This window comes from Gossypium hirsutum, chromosome A12 (genome assembly GCF_007990345.1).
Source record: "Gossypium hirsutum isolate 1008001.06 chromosome A12, Gossypium_hirsutum_v2.1, whole genome shotgun sequence".
Lineage (NCBI taxonomy): Eukaryota > Viridiplantae > Streptophyta > Magnoliopsida > Malvales > Malvaceae > Gossypium > Gossypium hirsutum.
Window position 1 is genome coordinate 4,056,279 of NC_053435.1, and position 19,140 is coordinate 4,075,418.

The window sequence follows — 19,140 nt, forward strand, 5'->3', positions numbered from 1 at the left end:
AAAAATCACTAAAAATAGTATAAATGGAATTAAATGATGAATAAGTCATGGAATCGAAGCTTGATAAGTATATTTTCATATGGAAGAAACAAAACAGGTAAATGAGTTATATTTTATGAGATATTTAAGTTTTGGTGGAATAGGGTCAGAGTGATCTCTGAATCCCCTGTTCTGATTTTAAAAATTCACCATAAATTAAAAAAAAAACAATTAGAGTTTAAAATTACATGTATGAAATCCTTATTGAGTCTAGTTTTATGAGAAACAAACAGTATAGTTATTGAAACTCTGTACAGGGAGATATCTGGTTTGTAATACACAGGGGCCAGAGTAGCCGAACCTTGAAACAGGGGAGACTTTAACTAATAAACTGTACTAATTGGCTGGACCAAAAATTCTAGAAAAAAATTAATAAGTATATATATGAGTCTAGATTCAAGGAAAATTTACGGAATTGGATTTCGAGTTTCGTAACTCGAGATATGGATTTTTTAGCGACTGTGATGCAGTTAGCCAGCTTGTCTGGTAATTCTAAAATAAATTGTTTGAGCTGTTTAATTAATGAATTAAGTCCGTTAACATATCGTGCTCGACTCCGGCGACGGTCTCGGGTACGGGGGCGTTATAACCCTACTCCAGGATACTTCTTCTATCCCTATCGGAACTTTTCTACAATACACAAGTATCATCTTGCCCATCTTAGAGCAATTGATGAAAGCTCTAAGGGATTCTCAGGTTCCCAATCCTATCCCTCCAATTGTGCCAACATGAACCACTTCCTCAGTTGCCCCAACCCCCTATTACAGCAAAACATCAACTAAGGGTGAGCATTTGGTCAAGTTGAGTCGAATCAAGTCAAAAAATTTCGAGTTAGTCGAGTTGAAAAATCCTATTTTAGCAACCGAACTCAAATTAAAACTTTTTCAAATCAAATAGAGTCAAAAAATTTCGAGTCAAGTCGAGTCAATTTAACGAATCCTATTATTTATCCTCAATGTTGCGTTTACATGGACCGCTTATTTAACTAGTAGAAAATGTATAAGATTATTTAACGACAAAAAGATAATATAATAGTTTTACCTTTTAACTTAATAGGTAAACATTTATCAAAACAATGTGGTTCTACTTTTTAACTTAATGATTTTGATTTTTAATTTTAGAAAAGGTAAAAATTTATCAAAATGACGTTGTTTTTTCTTTTCTTATTCGGATTTTTGAATAACTTGAATTGTATAATTCATATTCGATTTAAACTAAAAATTTTGATTTTCTGTTCGAGTTGATCCGAATAACTTGATTAACTCAAATAACTCAAACTATTTATTCAAAATTTGAATTTTTTATCAAGTTTTTTGGATCGAATCAGATTTTGGTCACCCCTAACATCAACCACAACCTGACGTGTCCTCTTTTGGACCCTTGGAAGGAATAACCTACTGCTTGTAAGAAGCCATAACTTGTCTCACAACCACGCCTGCTCCACCAACCATGACCCCCACCTCTCTGGACTAGGATTCTCACCAACAAGCATCATGTCCTTAGAAACTCAAGAAAATTTGCAACGTTTTAAGAGCAATTTTCTCAAAAAGAGTGTCGCTTTAAGGAGCAGTAAAAACAACAACGTATCCTTAACCAAAGGAATGCCTCCAGAATGAGTAGTTTGTCGTTGAGTTAAGGGTTACACAAGGGGGTTCCTGGATGAAGAACTTGACTCATCAAGAGAATGAAGCTTAGTCCGCCCTTCAATGAGAGTGTGCATAATGATTTGGAAGACCTTTGCAAAAATAATTCCAACATCCTAGCAATATCCCGACATTTATAAGGTAACAACAATATCTCTATAAATGAATAAATTGAAGCCATTAGAGCAAAGCTAATGCAAGAAGTAAAAGGGTAAAAATAAACGAATCTATCTCAAATAATTCGCAGCCGCCGGTACCCCGAGCTGGTTCAATTTTTGCTGATTTGGTCTGAGCCAGTGACGGCTCGACCGGTTCAGTCAAACCACCGATTGGACCGTCGGCTCAATTTCACATACCAAGCCCGATTCGACCATTTTTTGGGTCTTGGTCTCAGTTTTGGGCTCCTGGGCCCAATTTATGATTTGAAGACCAATTTTCAAGTTCAATTACCCATTGGATCAATTATCTGACTTAAAAATTAATTTCCAAATATATCATATTAAATTTAATTAATTTGATTAATTTTATTTTATTTGCTCAAAATTAATTTTCCCAAAAATCACTTAAATTTTCCAAATTATTTTTTCAAGAAAATTCTTTAATCAAATCGAATAAATCAACTCAATTAAATTATTTCCAAAGTTGTAGAATTTTCTTCTAATTCAAAAGCAGTTTGATCGAGCTTTTATTGAGCTAGCGGAAGGATCAATCAGGCATATACAATTAAGCTTTAGTTATCGCAATTATGTCTAGAAGCATTATTCTGATAATTCACAATTACTTAATCATGCAGTTAGTCCACAAAAAAGTACTATGATTGAAAACCCCTTATTATATACTCTTTACGAAAGCAATTCATTCAACTGTTTTGTCCAATGTCCTCGTCATGTGTGTTTTACCCTTATATGATACCCTTGGTTCTTTTAAGTTAAATCTATTCACTCAATGCAATTCTATTTTTTCTTATTGTCACCATTTTGTCTTCTTAATGATTAAAATGATCATTGCCAATAAATGACTGTAATAAATTGCTCGTTTAAGAACAAGCAACCCATGATCACGTTCCATATTTATCAATCGACACAATGTCAATGAGAGGATATTATTAACTCTTTAATTGAGCTATGAATTCTATTGTTGCTAGTAAAGTTATGTCATACACAAGTCATGTACCCAACATACCAGCTATCAACTCGATCCATAAGCCTCTACTTATATCAAAGCACATGAGTTACATGCGCATGGTCAATGACTAACTCAGGATTTAGGTAAATCACACCATAAAAGTCACAAGCGAATTAATTCACAAACATATTCAGAATTAATTCATCTTAGGTCCAGTTTAATGTATCATTCTGCCAATGAATACATCTATGCGTCTACCTGTGGAGTCAACTGCTCCCATAGCCAAGACTAGCCATCTCCTTAATTGGAATTGTAGAGACATAATAATCCTTCTCAGTATTTGAATCAAATGTTCACTTTGATTCTTTTACAGGATTACGGACTTGTTTAGATTATCTATTGAAATAAGTTGTCTTTCTTACTATGTAAATGTTCTTACAATGCCACCTATCATTAGTTTGAACTTAGAGAACCAATGAGCTAATATTTGCTTGTCACAATTTCGCTATGCATGTAAAATATGAAAGACAAAAATACTTACATGTTTACTACAATATGGGCACATTTTCCAACAATTATATGTTTACCTCGGTGTTCCTGATGAAACAATTGCAGCAATATTGGTTAAAGAGGTTGAAATATAGCAACACCCGATTTACTATGGAGAATTGAATTATTCACAAGTTGATAAAATTGTTTTTACTCTAATTGTGGCTACAAGAAAACTCTGCCCTTACTTCCAAGCTCGCCCCATTATGGTGTTATCAGACCAATCGCTTAAAAAAATCTTGGGAAATTAGACATTTCTGAAAGAATGACCAAATGGAATGTCGAGTTGAGTGAATTTAGGTTGGAATATTCACCATGAAAAGCAGTTAAAGCTTAGGCCCTAGCAAACTTTGTAGCCGAATGCTCATTTTCCCAACCATCCGAAGCCCTTGAGAATAACAATCCCACCAATGGTCCTGCTAAAATGTCAGAAAAAAGGTCCTTCCACAACCCACCACCTACCACGAGAAAAGCCTTGGGTGCTCAATGTTGATGGTTCTACAGGAAAAAGAGGTTTCGGGGCAGAGTCTTATTGATTGGTCTTGAAGGAGAAGCATGGTAGTATAGTTTATCTTTTGTCATGAGGCTCTAGTAGTGGAATTGTAAATGGCCTAGAAGCTAAGCATCTAAATTCTTTAGGTCCATATAGACTCCCAGCTAGTTGTGAAGCAAATCCAGGGAGCGTATGAGGTCAAAGAGCCAACACTGGCCAAATACTACTCTCTAACCATTAATTTGTTGAAAAAGCTCCCTGAGGTCCAAGTGAATAAAACCCCTAAGATAGAAAATGTCACAGCCAAGCCAAGCCCTATCCAAACTAGTAGTTTCAACATTACGGAAAAAGGAAAGATCTTGTTGGAACATAAAAAACATCTAAGTTACGAGGCAACAAGACAAGTTCTTGCCCTCGACTCAGAAGATACTTGGATCACCTCCATTCGAAATTTCTTAACGGGAGAAAAGACACATAAGGACCAAAAAAAAAAATCTGAAGATGGCACAGATAGCTTCCCCTGATACCTTGACTAAAGGGGTTTTGTACAAGAAAAGTTTCCTACAACTAGACTTGTTCATGGGTTAGGCTATTGATCCAGACCCGAAGGCTCGCCCAAAATTTGTGAGGGTTTGGGCAAAAATATTAGGCCTAGAAAATGGGCTTGGGCAGAAAAATTAGGCCCGTTTAAAATATAGGTTGAGCTCGAATTTGAACCTTCAAGGCCCGAGCCTGACCTGACCTGACCCATTTTTAATTTTATAATAGTTTATATTATGTTATTTTTATATATTATGTAATTTAGAACACATTAAAAAAAATCTATACTAAATATATGATACTACTCTAATGTAAACATTAAAATAATGTTCAGATGACTATATAAAAAATTTCAATAAAAAAAGTATAGAATTAAATATTAAAACAAAATAAAATAAATAAAATAAATATTTTTTAAAAAAAATTTAAAAAATAAAATGGGCTTAGGTTAATCTTTTGCAAATATAGTTGGGTTTGGACAAGCATAAAGTATATTAATATCATGCTTAGTCCCGACTCAAACCCAGCCCATGAACAACTCTACCTACAACCACTTCTCAAGCCTCCACAACAACCACCATCCTTTCTTCTTTGCCCCTCGTTGTATCAACATGTACTAACTTAATATGCAAAGTTTAGGGTATTTTTTAAAAATTATAAAGTAATCGTAAGAAATTTTAATGGAACTCTAAAACTAAGCTAATTCTGGGTTAGAAAACAAATAATAATAGCTTAATTAAAATTTTTATAAAGTCTAGGTGATATTTTATGTTTCATAGGATTGACTTGGAATATGGACTAAGGGTCTGTTCTTTTATGCTTAAAAAAAACACTTTTGGCTCTAAAAGTACTTTTGGAGAAAAGCTGTGCAGAACAAGCTATTTTTAGCTAGAATTTTTGACTTTTCAGAAGTGCTTTTCAAAAGCACTTTTGAAAATGAGAAGTTAAAATTTTTAGTTTTTCTTCCCCAAAAGCACTTTTAGTGTTTAATTATTTTTTCACCCTCCAATTAGATAGTACTTTCCCTTTTTTTTCTTAGTGCTTAATTACAAATGTGTTAAAATCATTAATTAAAAATAAAAAATATTTTTAAAATACTAAGTACAAATATTTAATGGTTATATTTAAATATTTAAAATGTAGTTTATATATTCTAATTAAAATTTATAAGTAATTAATATTTATTACTTAAAAATATTTAAAATTTATTTTATATATTAAAATATTAATAACAAGTTATAATAATTTTTTTGTATACTTACTAAAATATAATAATATTAACTAATTTAAATTTTATTTAAACGCATATTTGTTGCTTGATAATAACATGTCTAAAATAGATAATTTATTTCTCAAAAATATTTTTTGACAATAATACTAAATATTCAAATTTTAAACTAAACTTTTTAAAAACACTTTTTTATAACATTTTTTAAAAATACTTTTTAAAAGTAACGAGGAAAGTAACTATTCCATAGGTGTTGGGCTATGGGGAAACAGAACGGTGCCCCACGATTGTGCGAGTGCAGTGTGCTTTGTTAAGTGTTCATTCGGTAATCCTCAAATGGGTGTGTGGTGTGGTCCTACTCCTGCGCTTCATTTCTACACTTTGCCTGTCTGTTTACTTACGTTTCAATCCAATAAATCAATTTTAAAAATAGATCCACCCTCAACAATTTCCCATCATTCCCCGCTTTGATTCCAATCGGCAAAACTTTTGCAAACCTTATCGTTTTCAGAAACCACCAGAGCAATTATTTTATACAATCAAATAATTTTAACCTTTTAAAAATCAAATTTGAATTTCTATTTTAATAGACTTCGAGAATTTTTATTTGATATCAATGTATATAAAATATTAATTTTAATTTAGTGTTTGCGAATCATTAATATCATTATTTATATGGCATTATAATATACACGAATAATTATATTTACTCAGCATAAAAATAATTAGAATTATTATACAGTTGAATTAAAATTATTGTTTTCATAATTGGACTGAAGTTGAGTTAAGAACCAGTCAAGTTATCATCCAAAATAAAGGGTTAAATTAATTCACTCACAAATCATTTATTTATTTTTAAATATATGTATTTTTTTAACTTTTTATTCTTTATTTAATTGAATTAAATAAAATCGATCAAATCAAATATCAATGGTCTAAGTTATTCGAACACAAACCTTCATTAGATTTTGTCAAATCTGTAGAACAAATTTTTGTGGAATGTAAAATGCTATATTAGAAGGTATCATACAACCATAAGACTAATTTAAATTGAATTATTATGACTTTATGATGCATCTTTATTTTTATTTTTGAAACTAAGATTAAATTCTTTATTAATTCTAATGATTATTTATTTTGTAATTGAATCATTAAATCTACACATTTGTTAAAGAATCTATAATAATAATAATAGAAGTGGATTTGAATTGTACCAAAATTGAATTGGACGTCGAGAGCCGGATGTGTATGCATGAAATTCTGTGAATTCCTATTGTAAGGCCTAGACCCAGAGATGCATTATTATGGGGTCATTCACCCAGTGGCGCCTATATCACTATATCGGGTGATTCTAGGTGTCGATGATGTGAACCACTTTTAGAGATGATATCTAATACTTTTCAAGTATCTTGTAAGACTTGTTTTAGCTGGCACTAATGATGGTTTGTTGAGTTTTGATGCAGGCAATTGCATAGATGATTCAGGTTTACTGTGTAACAAGAGGTAAATCTAAGGAACCCCTTCCCAAATAAAAAAAATATATATTTTAACACCTTAAGTTAATACATGGTAAAAGTCGAAACCATTTTCAAATCGAGTTTTGAAAAATGAGAATCGATTTTAAAAACGCAAAAGGGAGTCGCCACTAATCTTTTTAGGTGTGATTAGATCACCTTTAAAACATTTTGTTTTAAAATCATTAGTTTTGGTCCACGAAATAAAAGAACGGGTTCGGGAGTCGATTACGTACGAGGAAGGATTAGCACCCTCGTAACGCCCAAAAATTGGTACCTAACTGATTATCAAATGTCTTTAATGTCGAAAGAAAAAAAAATTTAAGATGTAGTCCTCTTTAAAATATTTTAACTTTGAAAATTGGGATTCACTAGCGTCAAAGTATTGACACTAAGTTATCCCTTTTTTGAAATTCCTATCTCGAAACAGCAAAACGCTATATCCAATAAGTTAGGACATATTGCTTTGAAATTCCAAGATAGTGGCTTGCATTTAGAAAACCTCTAAAAAAACTTAGAAGGGTACTTAATTATTCGAATTCAACGAGAAAAGTGGCAACCCAATAAGTTAGGGCACTGCTTTCTCGAAATTTCTAAACACCAAGCATTGCCTTATTTGCAAAAAATCTTATTTAGAGATAACAAATAAATGAATAAAACGAATAAAAAGATAATAACGAATAAGCTAGGAAATATTCGAGATTAAAAAAACTAGTAATAAATAAACAATCATTATGTAAGACTAAAGAATGATAGTATAGTGAAGATAATAATAATATTAATAGTAATAATACAAGTAAAAATTTTGGAATGATGTGTGAAATTATATATATGTATGTGAATATATAGATAAGTAAACAATATATATAGTAAGTGAAGAGTAAAAGGTAAAATAAGTGTATTTCAAGAGTAATGGGTAAAAATATAATAATAATATAATAGTAGTAATAACGTAATAGTATTAGAAATATACGATATATAATATTGAAGGTAAATACATAATATATACATATTAGAAATAATCATAATATTAAAAACAACTATTAATAATACTACATAAATAGATATATAGTAGTAGCATATACATGATATAGTTAAAAAATATATAAAGTAAGATAATATGGGAAAAAAATATATATATATAAACGATATAATATTATGGCATATGCAAAAAAATAAAAATACAATATTAAAAGATATATATATAAAATGTATACATGATATAATATTAAAATATTTACATGGTATTTACATAATAATGTAAAAAATAAACTATTAGTAATATTATAAATATATACATATAGTAGTAATAATGATATAAAGGTATTTCATATAAACAGGTATGCACGTGAAAAAAAGAAAAGAGAAAAATAATAATTACAAAAGTATGAAATTAAAATAATATGTAGAAACATGTTTATTCTAAAAAGAATAACTGAAACTTAATTGAGAGAAGAAACAAAATCCAAGAGATAATTTACAAGTAAAACAAATTATTGAAACAGAATTTTGGGCTAAAATTAATTGCGTATAAATGTCTGAGATCTAAAATTAAAAATGCCCCAAATCTTAAAATACCGCGCAAAGGGGGCAAATTGAAATAGCACACAGACTGCAGGGCCAATTTAAAATAATATAAAAAACTTAAATATGGCCCGATTGAAGGCTAGCACAAAGGAGGGGACCAATTGCGTAAATTACCCAATTAAAGGTAACATGCATGGTCCCAAGCAAAAAAAGCTGATTCCACTCCCCCATGCTACTTTGTTTTATTATTAATCAAAACCACTCCCCATGCTATTTTGTTTTATTGTTAATTAAAACTACTTTCCCATACTATTTTGTTTTCTTGTTAATTAAAACTACTTCCTCATACCATTTTGTTTTATTATTAATTAAAACCATACTTTATTTTCTTTTTTATCATAAAAAAAAACTTTTTTTTAAAAAAAAACAACAAAAAAGAGTTAAAACATCACCCTACCACCCTACATTCATTTTTCAAAATAGAGAGAAGGCTCTCAACTCTCTCAACCCTTCCCCTCCTCCGGTCATCGGACCGGCCATCAACCGTCACGCTGGTCACCGGCCACCGACGGCCGCGCCGCCTTCCACGGTGGCCGAAAAATCTTCCGAGGCCTTTTTTCGCTTCTCTTCTCGAGTAGAGCCCGGATTTGGGGTTAAAACGACCCAAAAACCTTCAAAAATTAATGAGAAGCACCCTAGAACTCAAGAATCCATTCGGTTTTCGGCCACCGATCTTCAGCAGTGGCTTCCTCGGTCGTCCACGATGTTGGAAAACTGAACACCGGTAAGTTGCTTCCCTCTTTCCCTTTTTTATATTTTTTTGCAAGTTTTTTTTTGTTAAAAATATTTGTAAAATAGATAAAACGAACGAATAGAAAGAAGATAAAAAAATAAATAAAATAAGGACAAACACCTTTTGAACTTGTTTTCTCGTTTTGATTTCTCCCAAAAATCTCTGTAATACAACCCCTTCTAATACAATCTCTTCTCTCCAAAATACAATCGATTCCCCCTCTGGCATAAGGAACATAGGGCTTTTATATAGCCCAAAATCCAAATAAAAAAATACAAAGAATTTTATTTTTTTTGTGTTTTTCTTTGCTATCCTTTTTTTTTGTCTTCTTTTGCAGGTATAGAGTGGTGGAGGCAAGTGGGTGTGCTGGTGGCAGACAACTGGTAGTGGCGTAGGTGGCCAAGGTGGGGTGATGGCTAGGGTTCATCACCACTTTTCTTTGCTGAAAATTGCTTAGGTTTGGATAGTTCTAACTTGGGCTGGTTTTGGGTATTGGGTTTGGGTAGGTTTAGTTATTGTAATTGGGTAGTTTTGATTTTTGGGCTGTTTAACATTGTAAATGGACTTGGAATTTGGTTATGTGGATTTTATTTTTTGCTTGTTTGCTTGGGCTAAAAATTGGCCATTACAGTAAAATTATACTTTTACTTTTAAAAATGAAAAAGAAATTATGTTCAATCCTATAAAAATAATGAAATTATAAAGTAATATATCATAAACTCTTAAAAATTTATAATGAACTTAAATTCTTTTTTTGGATTCACCCCAATATGTGGCTACTTGACAAGGAAAATTTCACAACCTTGAGCGTCTTCTTATGGCATTTATGGAGATGTCACTTTGGAATATACGCAAGGCTTTCAACATGAAACTTTGATACACAACTTATTGAAAATGCCTTTATTGCCAAGAACTCGGAGAGAAATACACTGGCAGCCCCCAGTGGGTTCAACAATGAATGACACATCGAGCAAATGAGTGAGCTTGGAGGCTATAATGTGCAACCTTGATGGCCGGGACGATCATGTGACGCGTGGTCGCAGCCTACAGTGCATTTATTCTATGTGGCAATCTCGATTTTATTGCAAAGCTCCACATCAAGAGGGACAGTGCAATGCGTTGCTTTGGAAACTGGATCCCTAGTGTCTACCCTTGCTCAATGGCTGATGAGAGTTCAGACTCTTCTGATGATCCCGAAATTTCTCCTGAATCAATTTCAATGCTTGACTCTGGATTTTGTAAAGTTGATAAGATATTCCTCAGGTCCACATGTTGCCCAAAAGCTCCTCAAATTTTCATCAAAAAATTTGTCTTTCAAATAAGATCAGCAATTTCTCGGAATTGTTAATTATTTACAAAAACAAATGTATTTATAATTGACCACATATTTACCATAAGAAAATATCTATAACTCTTAATATTAATGGATGATCATAATTGTATGCTAATATGCTAATTTAATGATATGTATAAATTTTGCGTAATTACCATATTTGGAAGTGGAATAATAAAGATAAAGTAAGAGATGGACAAGAATTTTCCCTTCAAAGAAGGGTGATAATTTATGTTCTCAATTCGTGTATTTGAATATTTTATTATTCAATTAATTCCTTAAAAAAAAGGAAATATATATTTCGTAGATAATATAACAACAGATATTATACTTAAGGATGATAAATAATTTTCTTGTTTGGTAATGAAACAAAGAAATATTTAGTGGTAGCTCCAGAAGAGCTAATATATTGTTACCTTATGTTCAATGTGGAGAAGAGCTAATACATTGTTATCAAAGAAACAAAGTGATAGTTAATGCATTATGTTCTAGCCAGTCTCAAAGAAAATATTATTTTAAAAAACTATTTGTTGTAGCGGATATCATATTGAGATTGTGGACTAGGAGACAATTAATTTTTATATATTAAATCTATTCTATTAAGTAAGAATTTTGTATTCATTTATATGGTTAAATCACATGTAATAGCAAACCAAAAGTTTACATTAATAGTGTTGAATCACATGCATGGTAAGTTTTACTAGTCTAGATATGTTAATATAGTAAGTTTATTAAAGAACCCGAAGATTTTTCATTTTAAATAATTCTCAAGTGTTGTTTGTTTTTAAATAAAATGATTTATAAAACCTCACTAACAAAAGTTGTATTGAATCTCTTGCATTTTTAATGAAGTAGGGGCTCACTTATCCAACAATAAGATGTTTTAATATAATTTTAGTAGATGCATCTACAATATAATCTCATTTGAGTTATCGAATCGCAAGCTGTTGTTTGTAAGATTACTTATTTAATGATTAGTTTTATAACAAAACTTTCAGGTCATGCAAACAAAATAATTCTTGCATGTTTGTGAGTTTATTTCTTGGTCTTTCAATGATTATTTTATGTTAGATTTTCGTTGCGAGTAACTATCGCAAAAACATGTTGTTTATGTGTATAAATTAGTTTAGTAGAATTAATAATTAAATGCTTCCAAACTCTAATTAGTAGCTAAAACATTACTTTTAAGAACACAACTTTTTATATATGTATAATGATATGATATTTTACATGTATCAACATTTGTACGAATCATGTCAATAAATTATAATACTCCCCATTATAATTGGTTTTTGTTGGGAGCCAAATACAATCTATTTTAGAATTTTTGAATGTTAAGTTGTGTCATATTCATGTCAATTTCATCCCATTCATCTTTGCCCTTTAACACATGAGATTTTCCCACTCTTTTGCTTAAAATGATTGGCTTGTTTGTGATAATTCTCCACACTTCGTAAGCATTTGCTTAAATGAACAATTTCAACAATTTCATTGCTCTTCTCCAATAGGAATAATTTATTCCATTGAAGAGTGATGGCCTCACGATGGAATGACTTTAACCCATGCTATTGACCCCAACTTTAATGTCATTTTTCCTTATTTGAAAATGTGAGTTTTAATAATCTTTTCTCCTAATGGTGAAACCTTCAATGAAGATAATTCTCTGATACCAATTATTAAGCTCAAGTAATTGAATAAACACCATGATGGTTTAGATGAGTGGATAATGTTTTTTCCCTTTATTTTACAAACATAGAAAGGTCCTAGGAATATCAACATAAAAAATTTATAGAAGTTTTGACTTCACTTGCCTATGACCTCTCTCTCAGCCTCACTTGTCAAAGGGTTCTCAATTCACTATCTTGAACTACCTTTCAAAGAAAATATATATCCTTTACAACTTTATATTTTTACTTAGCTACTATAAAAGCCACTTTCACCTATCTTTTTAGGGCTAAGATATAACCATTTTAACTTTCAAGGCCAAAATAGAAACCTCTACTTTTATTGATGTGTTTTAATGTGTAAACAAGGAGGCACTCTTTAAGGTAGATGCTTACAAAATTAGAGATTTCAAGAATAGTAATAGAAACTTGAATAAAGATATTTAACTCAATACACTAAATATGTACAAAGAAAAAGATGAAAGGACTGAAACTTTTCTTGGATATTCTTGTAAAAGCTTTGTATTTTTGTTGGGATCCCTCTCTTTTGCTTATTGAAGTGTTGTTGAAGTGCATTTATATCAAAGAATTAATTTGTAGTTGTTTGGAGTTTTTGGGATGAAATATGACTATATAAGAAAGTGAAAAATTAAGCAGAAAAAATATAATTGTTACTCGTAAAGGATCAATCCTCTGCCCCTTTAGAAAGTGCATTCGGCTTCAAGTTTGGGGATCACTTGAAATAGATTTTGACTAGCTCAAAAACATTAGAAACATATCCTACTATTTTAAACAGTTTGAGATTTTGAATCCTTGAAAATGTTTTAAGAGATTTTCAATAAGCTTTTAGAAAATAACTTAAGAATAATTTGTAATTCCAATCTTAAATATTATTATATCAAAACTAATAAAATTTTCCATTTTAATATAACATTTAAAAAAAATTGCATTTTAAAATCTCCCCTAAATCATTTTCAAAATATGAATCTCTTTTTTAATAGTGGGAATCATTGTTTTCAAAACAGAACTAGATCGATCGGTTAGATAAAAACAGATTAGGGTATTAATTTAAAAAAAAGTTAGACCGAACTCGCGAACCGATTGAACCAATTTTTACTATTTTTTAGTTTTTATTTTTTTTTATTTTTTATGATCTTTTAATAATTTATTCAATTAAATGAACAAATCGATTGAGTTGAGAGTTAATGATCTGATTAATTCAATCACTGGCCTGATTTTAAAAAGCTTTGAAAAAAAGTACATGTAAACATAAATTCATTTGAGAATAAAGTTCAAGTTATGATATATTAACTGAATGTTGATGAATAGTTGGAATCATAACTGTAAAAAAAATTCATGAGGATGTGCAATTGGTGGCAATAGAAAATAGAATTTGACCACACCATAGGTGGAATTGTGCAGGCTATCTCCGAATTCCAAAGGCGCCTCCTGCCTACTAATAATTTTTAGAATTACGAAATAAGTTGGGGGACGTCAAATGACTTAAACCATCATACAAAGCAGGAAAACAAGCCAACCAACAAATTAGGATGTCATCGCCAAGTTGGCCTTAGATTTTTGTAAAAAAATACTTGGTTTTTTTTTTAAATTGACCCCAAAAAATGATTATTTACAAAAATAATTTAGGTGCAAAATTTATTACGAAAATGATCTAGGTACAAAAATTGACCCAAAAAATATCTATTTACAAAAAATAATTTTTTAAAATAGTATTTCTGTTTTCTACAGTGCATTTTAGTGTCGGCCATTTCACCGTCAGTACTACCCTCCATCATCCCCTAATCATTGCCTCATGATTGCCCGGTGAATAAAAAATAATTTTTTTGTGTCGGCATCGTGTTTGCTTGTATGTATTTTTTTCAAATACACCTTAAAAATACTTGAATTTTAAAAACAATATTTTTAAAAAATAAAATAATATTATAATAGATGTTTGCGTTTAGGTTGCTAACATCGGTTCATATTTTTTTTAAAAAAAAGGTATGTTAGTGTTTTTTTGGTGCCAACATTCTTTTTGCTAGCACTGGTGTGGTTTTTGAATTTTTTTTTGTCGGCCTGCTCTGATTGCTAGGACCGGTAACCATTTCGTTTTTCTTCTTCAAGCCTTGGATAATGTAACTCTTAAAACTTCAATTGCATTTTATTGGAATTGTTAATCTAATAATAAATGTAGCGTAACTCTCTATTTTCTTCTTGTCTATTTCTCTTCCTATTCTCATCTATTCAATCACTGATTTTCCTCTTTATCTTCTTCTCTTCTTCCTTGATTGTTGGATTTTTTTTTCATCTTCTCTTATTTCCTTTGCCTACTATAATCAGTAAACTAAACTCAAAAGCATTTCTTTTTCTTCTCAAATATTTAGTGTTTCTTCTCTATTGATTTTGTGTTATTTTATTCAAACATGCCTTCTCATACAACTGAAGGTTTAGGAGTCACATTGTCCAAGGCTTGAAGAAGAAGAACCAAATAGTCACCGTTTTCAACAACCAAAGCACGCCGACAAAAAATAAAATTAAAAAACCGCACCAATGCCAGCAAAAAGAACACCATCACCAAAAAGACACTGACACCTTTATTTTTAAAAAAAAATTGAACCAGTGCCGGCAACCTAAACGTCGCCACCTATTAAAACATTATTTTATTTTTTAATATTTTTTAAAATACGAGTATTTTTAAGGTGCATTTGAAAAAATACATACAAGTGTCAACAAACACAATGTCGGCACAAAAAAATATTTTTTATTCACCGAGCAATCATGGGGCAATGATCAGGGGATGATGGAGGGTGGTGCCGACGGTGAGATGATCGGCACCAAAATGCACTATAGAAAACAAATCATTTTTGTGATAGATTTTGTACCTGAGCCGAAAAAGTCTTACTCAAAGTCTGATTCATTTTTTAAATAAATTTTTTTTAAAATTTATTTTTCGATATTATATTTTTACCAAAACTCACTTACTTTTCAAGTGGATATTCGGACTAGGCGGGGTATACCTGCCCATTAGCAGGTATAGTTTTGAGAAAAAGCCACAATACTTACACTATGTTTGGTTGGGTGTATTGGATTAGCCAATACACCCCTAATCCGTGGGCCCCACTTAAGCCCCTCTTAAGCAGGTGTTTGGTTCAATGTATTGCCTAATACACCCCTAATACGTTACGCCCCTAATCCCCGAAATTCTCTGTTTTCTAATCCCTGGCTTCTCCTCAGTTTACATCCGTTTTATTTTTCACGCCCTAATTTGCCCTCTGTTTCCTGGGACTGTCTCTCTTTATCTCCTTCATTGCTTGCTTCGCCTTCTGCCAGTAGCCCCAATTTCTTGTCGAGCATGCCATAGAGAAAGGCAAGAAGAGGCTTTTAGCTTTTTCAGTCCACTCGAAAAACCCTAAACCCATCTGAGTTTCCCACCTCGCCGTGCGATCCATTTTCCCGCTCGCCGAGTTTCCCACTCGCCGTTAGCCGACGATCCATTTTCCCGCCCCTCCGCCAAATCAGGTACTTGAAGTTAGGAAATTAATGGCTTATATCCAGTATGGAAGACATGCCCTTCGGCAAATTATCAAAGAAACGAATGTCCAGCAAAGCCATGATCGTTTGATGCAACCTCTGTTCTATGCTTGTCAAGGAATTAGATACAGAAAGTTGGATGTGATTCTTACGACGGTGAGTCATTTCGATCCAATAATCTTTTTCTTTTCTCAATTTTTTGTTGTTTCAGATTGCAAAATATCATTCACGTTTGCTTTTGCTTCCATTTTTTAGAGCATTGAGAAACTTGGCAAAGCTGGTGAGACTGTCAAAGTCGCTCCTGGTTATTTTCGCAATCATCTGATGCCGAAATTGCTTGCTGTTCCTAATATTGATAAGTTCGCTTATCTCATTAAGGAGCAGCGTAAGGTCGCTTTCTTCTCTCTTTTAGTTTGTGTTTGATGCTTGAAACATGTGTTCTTGCAATGCTGTTTGTTTATAAAAAGAAGTTTTTCAGTTGATATTAATCATAATCGTATTGTTAATTTACAAACAAATATGCATCAATTTGTTTTCCCTTAAACACACACATCTGTATGCATTACCTAAGTCTCTCATGAACCTTTTGTCATGACACGTTCAAGGAAAAACAAGCTTGACATAAAGGTAGAACGTTTTCAGTTTGTTGCTCGGATTATGGGGTAAGCTATGTTGGCTGGACTTGGGAGTGGATTTGGATATGTGAATGTGACCGATATGAGTATATGTTGCTTTTAAGGTTTTTTTCTTGTATTTGGAGGAGTATATCTCTATATTATGTCTGTATATGTATCAGACAAAAATATATTACGGAAATGAATAGTCCATCTAACATAGGGGGTGAGTGCTAGATACAATTAAGTGTTCGACACAAGTATACTTGTTTTTTCTAAGTTTTTCTGTATATTTAGAAGATCATACACATATTTATATCCGAATGTGTCTGACACAGGTTTTTTAGGAAAATGAAGAGTCTGAGTAACAGTGTTTTCATATTGCTGTTGGTTTTTGGTTAGATTTTGCTTGTTATGATATAAGTAATGCCTTTTCTTAGACATGTATTATCTGCTATTTCAGCCTTAAGGAGGAAACATGTCTCCAACTGCAAGTATATTAAATCTTGCGTTCTCTCTCACTCTCTCACTCTTATTGAGGATTCATATGTTGCGTATGGATATTAGATATTGATGAAGTAAAAATCCATTCCTTATTTCAGATGCACATTCTGCTTATGTAGTTTTGTCAAATTAAGTTACTGTTTTGAAAGTCTTTATTTGGTGGAGTCACTTCTGATATGTGGGATATTGTGCTTTTCATTTTCAGTTAAATGATAACTTACCAGTGGTATACTTCCTCATCAGATTTATCAACCGAAGGAAGAAGAGGTTCAAGTAGTTACAAAGAATGTGGAAGATAAGAGCAAAGTATATGAAAAGGCTGCATATCGTCTACTTAATGGCCGGCTGGTTAGTTCCCATCTATGAAGCCCTTAATTTCGTAAATGTTTTTTTCTGGTTTAAATGTCTGATACTTTATCTGCCTTCCTCCCAAATACACAAAAAACAGCCTCTCAACAATGTTTGTATGTGTGTGTTTTTAAAGGGTTTGGGGAAACAAGGTCAAGGTGTGTGGGACTGAAACATTGGACCTGCCTCTTCTATGGTTAGGCTAACAATAGTGGAACTAGGCATATGTGGGATAACAATGGTGTCAAATTTTAAATTAAGACTTGTTTAAATTCTTTTTGGTACAAGCAAAGCTTACATTACATTCTAAGTGGGAGGAGGATGGGGTTTCACAAGGTTCAAACCCAAGATAGCATGCCAACACTTGAACCCACATACAACAAGTTGCCACTAGACTAGTCATAATTGATTCAACTTGTTAGTGGTGAATCTTTTTCAAAAGTTTGTTGAAGCTTGAAAACAGTAATTGTATTTATGTCAGGCTCTTTGTGGTACGAGTGTGTAACTTGTATTGCATTTTATAGGTATTGAGGAGATCTATCAATGTTGAAAAGTTTCGTGCCCAATCGACCAAAGATGACCCAATTGAATTGCGCTCACCTGTGACAAAAGATGAAATTGTTGCTGAGGTATGGCCATGATATTTATTGATAGTAATAGTTTCTCTCACGTCACTACAATAGACAATCTCCTTGTGTTATATGCTATGTTATTCGGACTCTTATTTTTCTGAAGTATTTATGTTCGACGCGTATTTAGATATGTACATGGTTATATCCTCCAAATATGTGAGTAAACTTGGAGCAAATTGAATAAACCCATGTCAAACACTCGCTTCAAGTCCAAGTGACATAGCTTAATCATAAAACGTTTAAGATGTGGACTTGAAATGTTATGATTTTGTTATTTCCATTTACGCACTCGATTAATCTCCTCCTTTTATTCCATTTCAGGTTGGAAGGCAGCTTTGCGTTCAAATTGATCCTGAAAATCTGCACCTTCCAACACCTTTGGAAACATTTGGACTGTTTGATGTGCAATTGCGGATGCCAAAATCCATACCGCTCCCAGAAGGAAGGTATAATTGGACGCTTAAAGTTAAAATCCAAGGTAAATAAACGGACAAGAGGAAATAGGAGGTTGACTGAAAAGAGCTTTCAAGCTTGAGGAACCGTCTTCTTTTCGAATTAGCTTGAGAATGGAATGATAGGAATCAAATGTTGGATGATTATTGACCTTTGTTGTCTGATTATGCTATTTACCATCTGTTCCAACTCTTTGTTTTACCAAAAAAGAGTAATAATTTCAAATTTTTAACTAAATCACAATACCGAACTAAACGTGCGCGCGAGACGAATATTTAACGTCTCCAAATTCATCAAAATAACAACTTTTATATCAGCACTTTTAAGTAGACATCCTTAAAAAGATTAATTGTTAGAATCAATTTTTGGGTAAAATCATTTTGAATTCAAGCTGAGTTTATTTGAATCACGGCTATTGTTATCGGGATTTATTCGATTCAACAAATTTACGCGTATAAAACTTCTACGTTCACTCTGCACCACTTGCATCTTATTATTATTTAGTACACTTACAGTCCAATTTCACAAACAAAGCTATATGAATTAAGAAAACTTAATGATTTATTAACCCCAATATGAAATTAAAAAACTTCATTATTAACACACCAAA

General features: G+C 31.9%; 1 protein-coding gene and 1 long non-coding RNA gene across 2 annotated transcripts; both read left to right on the plus strand.

Moving 5' to 3' along the window:
* The first annotated feature begins 9,112 nt into the window (after positions 1-9,112).
* Positions 9,113-10,051, plus strand: LOC121210825 (uncharacterized). Its single transcript, XR_005906039.1, has 2 exons — positions 9,113-9,442; positions 9,789-10,051. It is a non-coding gene; the product is annotated as an uncharacterized lncRNA (long non-coding RNA).
* Positions 10,052-15,827: 5,776 nt separating this feature from the next.
* Positions 15,828-18,767, plus strand: LOC107928795 (50S ribosomal protein L9). The gene is made up of 5 exons (XM_016860069.2): positions 15,828-16,135; positions 16,235-16,369; positions 17,341-17,445; positions 17,970-18,074; positions 18,399-18,767. Exons 1-5 carry the CDS (start codon positions 15,989-15,991, stop codon positions 18,561-18,563), a joined length of 657 nt encoding a protein of 218 aa, XP_016715558.1. The 5' UTR covers positions 15,828-15,988; the 3' UTR covers positions 18,564-18,767.
* Positions 18,768-19,140: the final 373 nt, after the last annotated feature.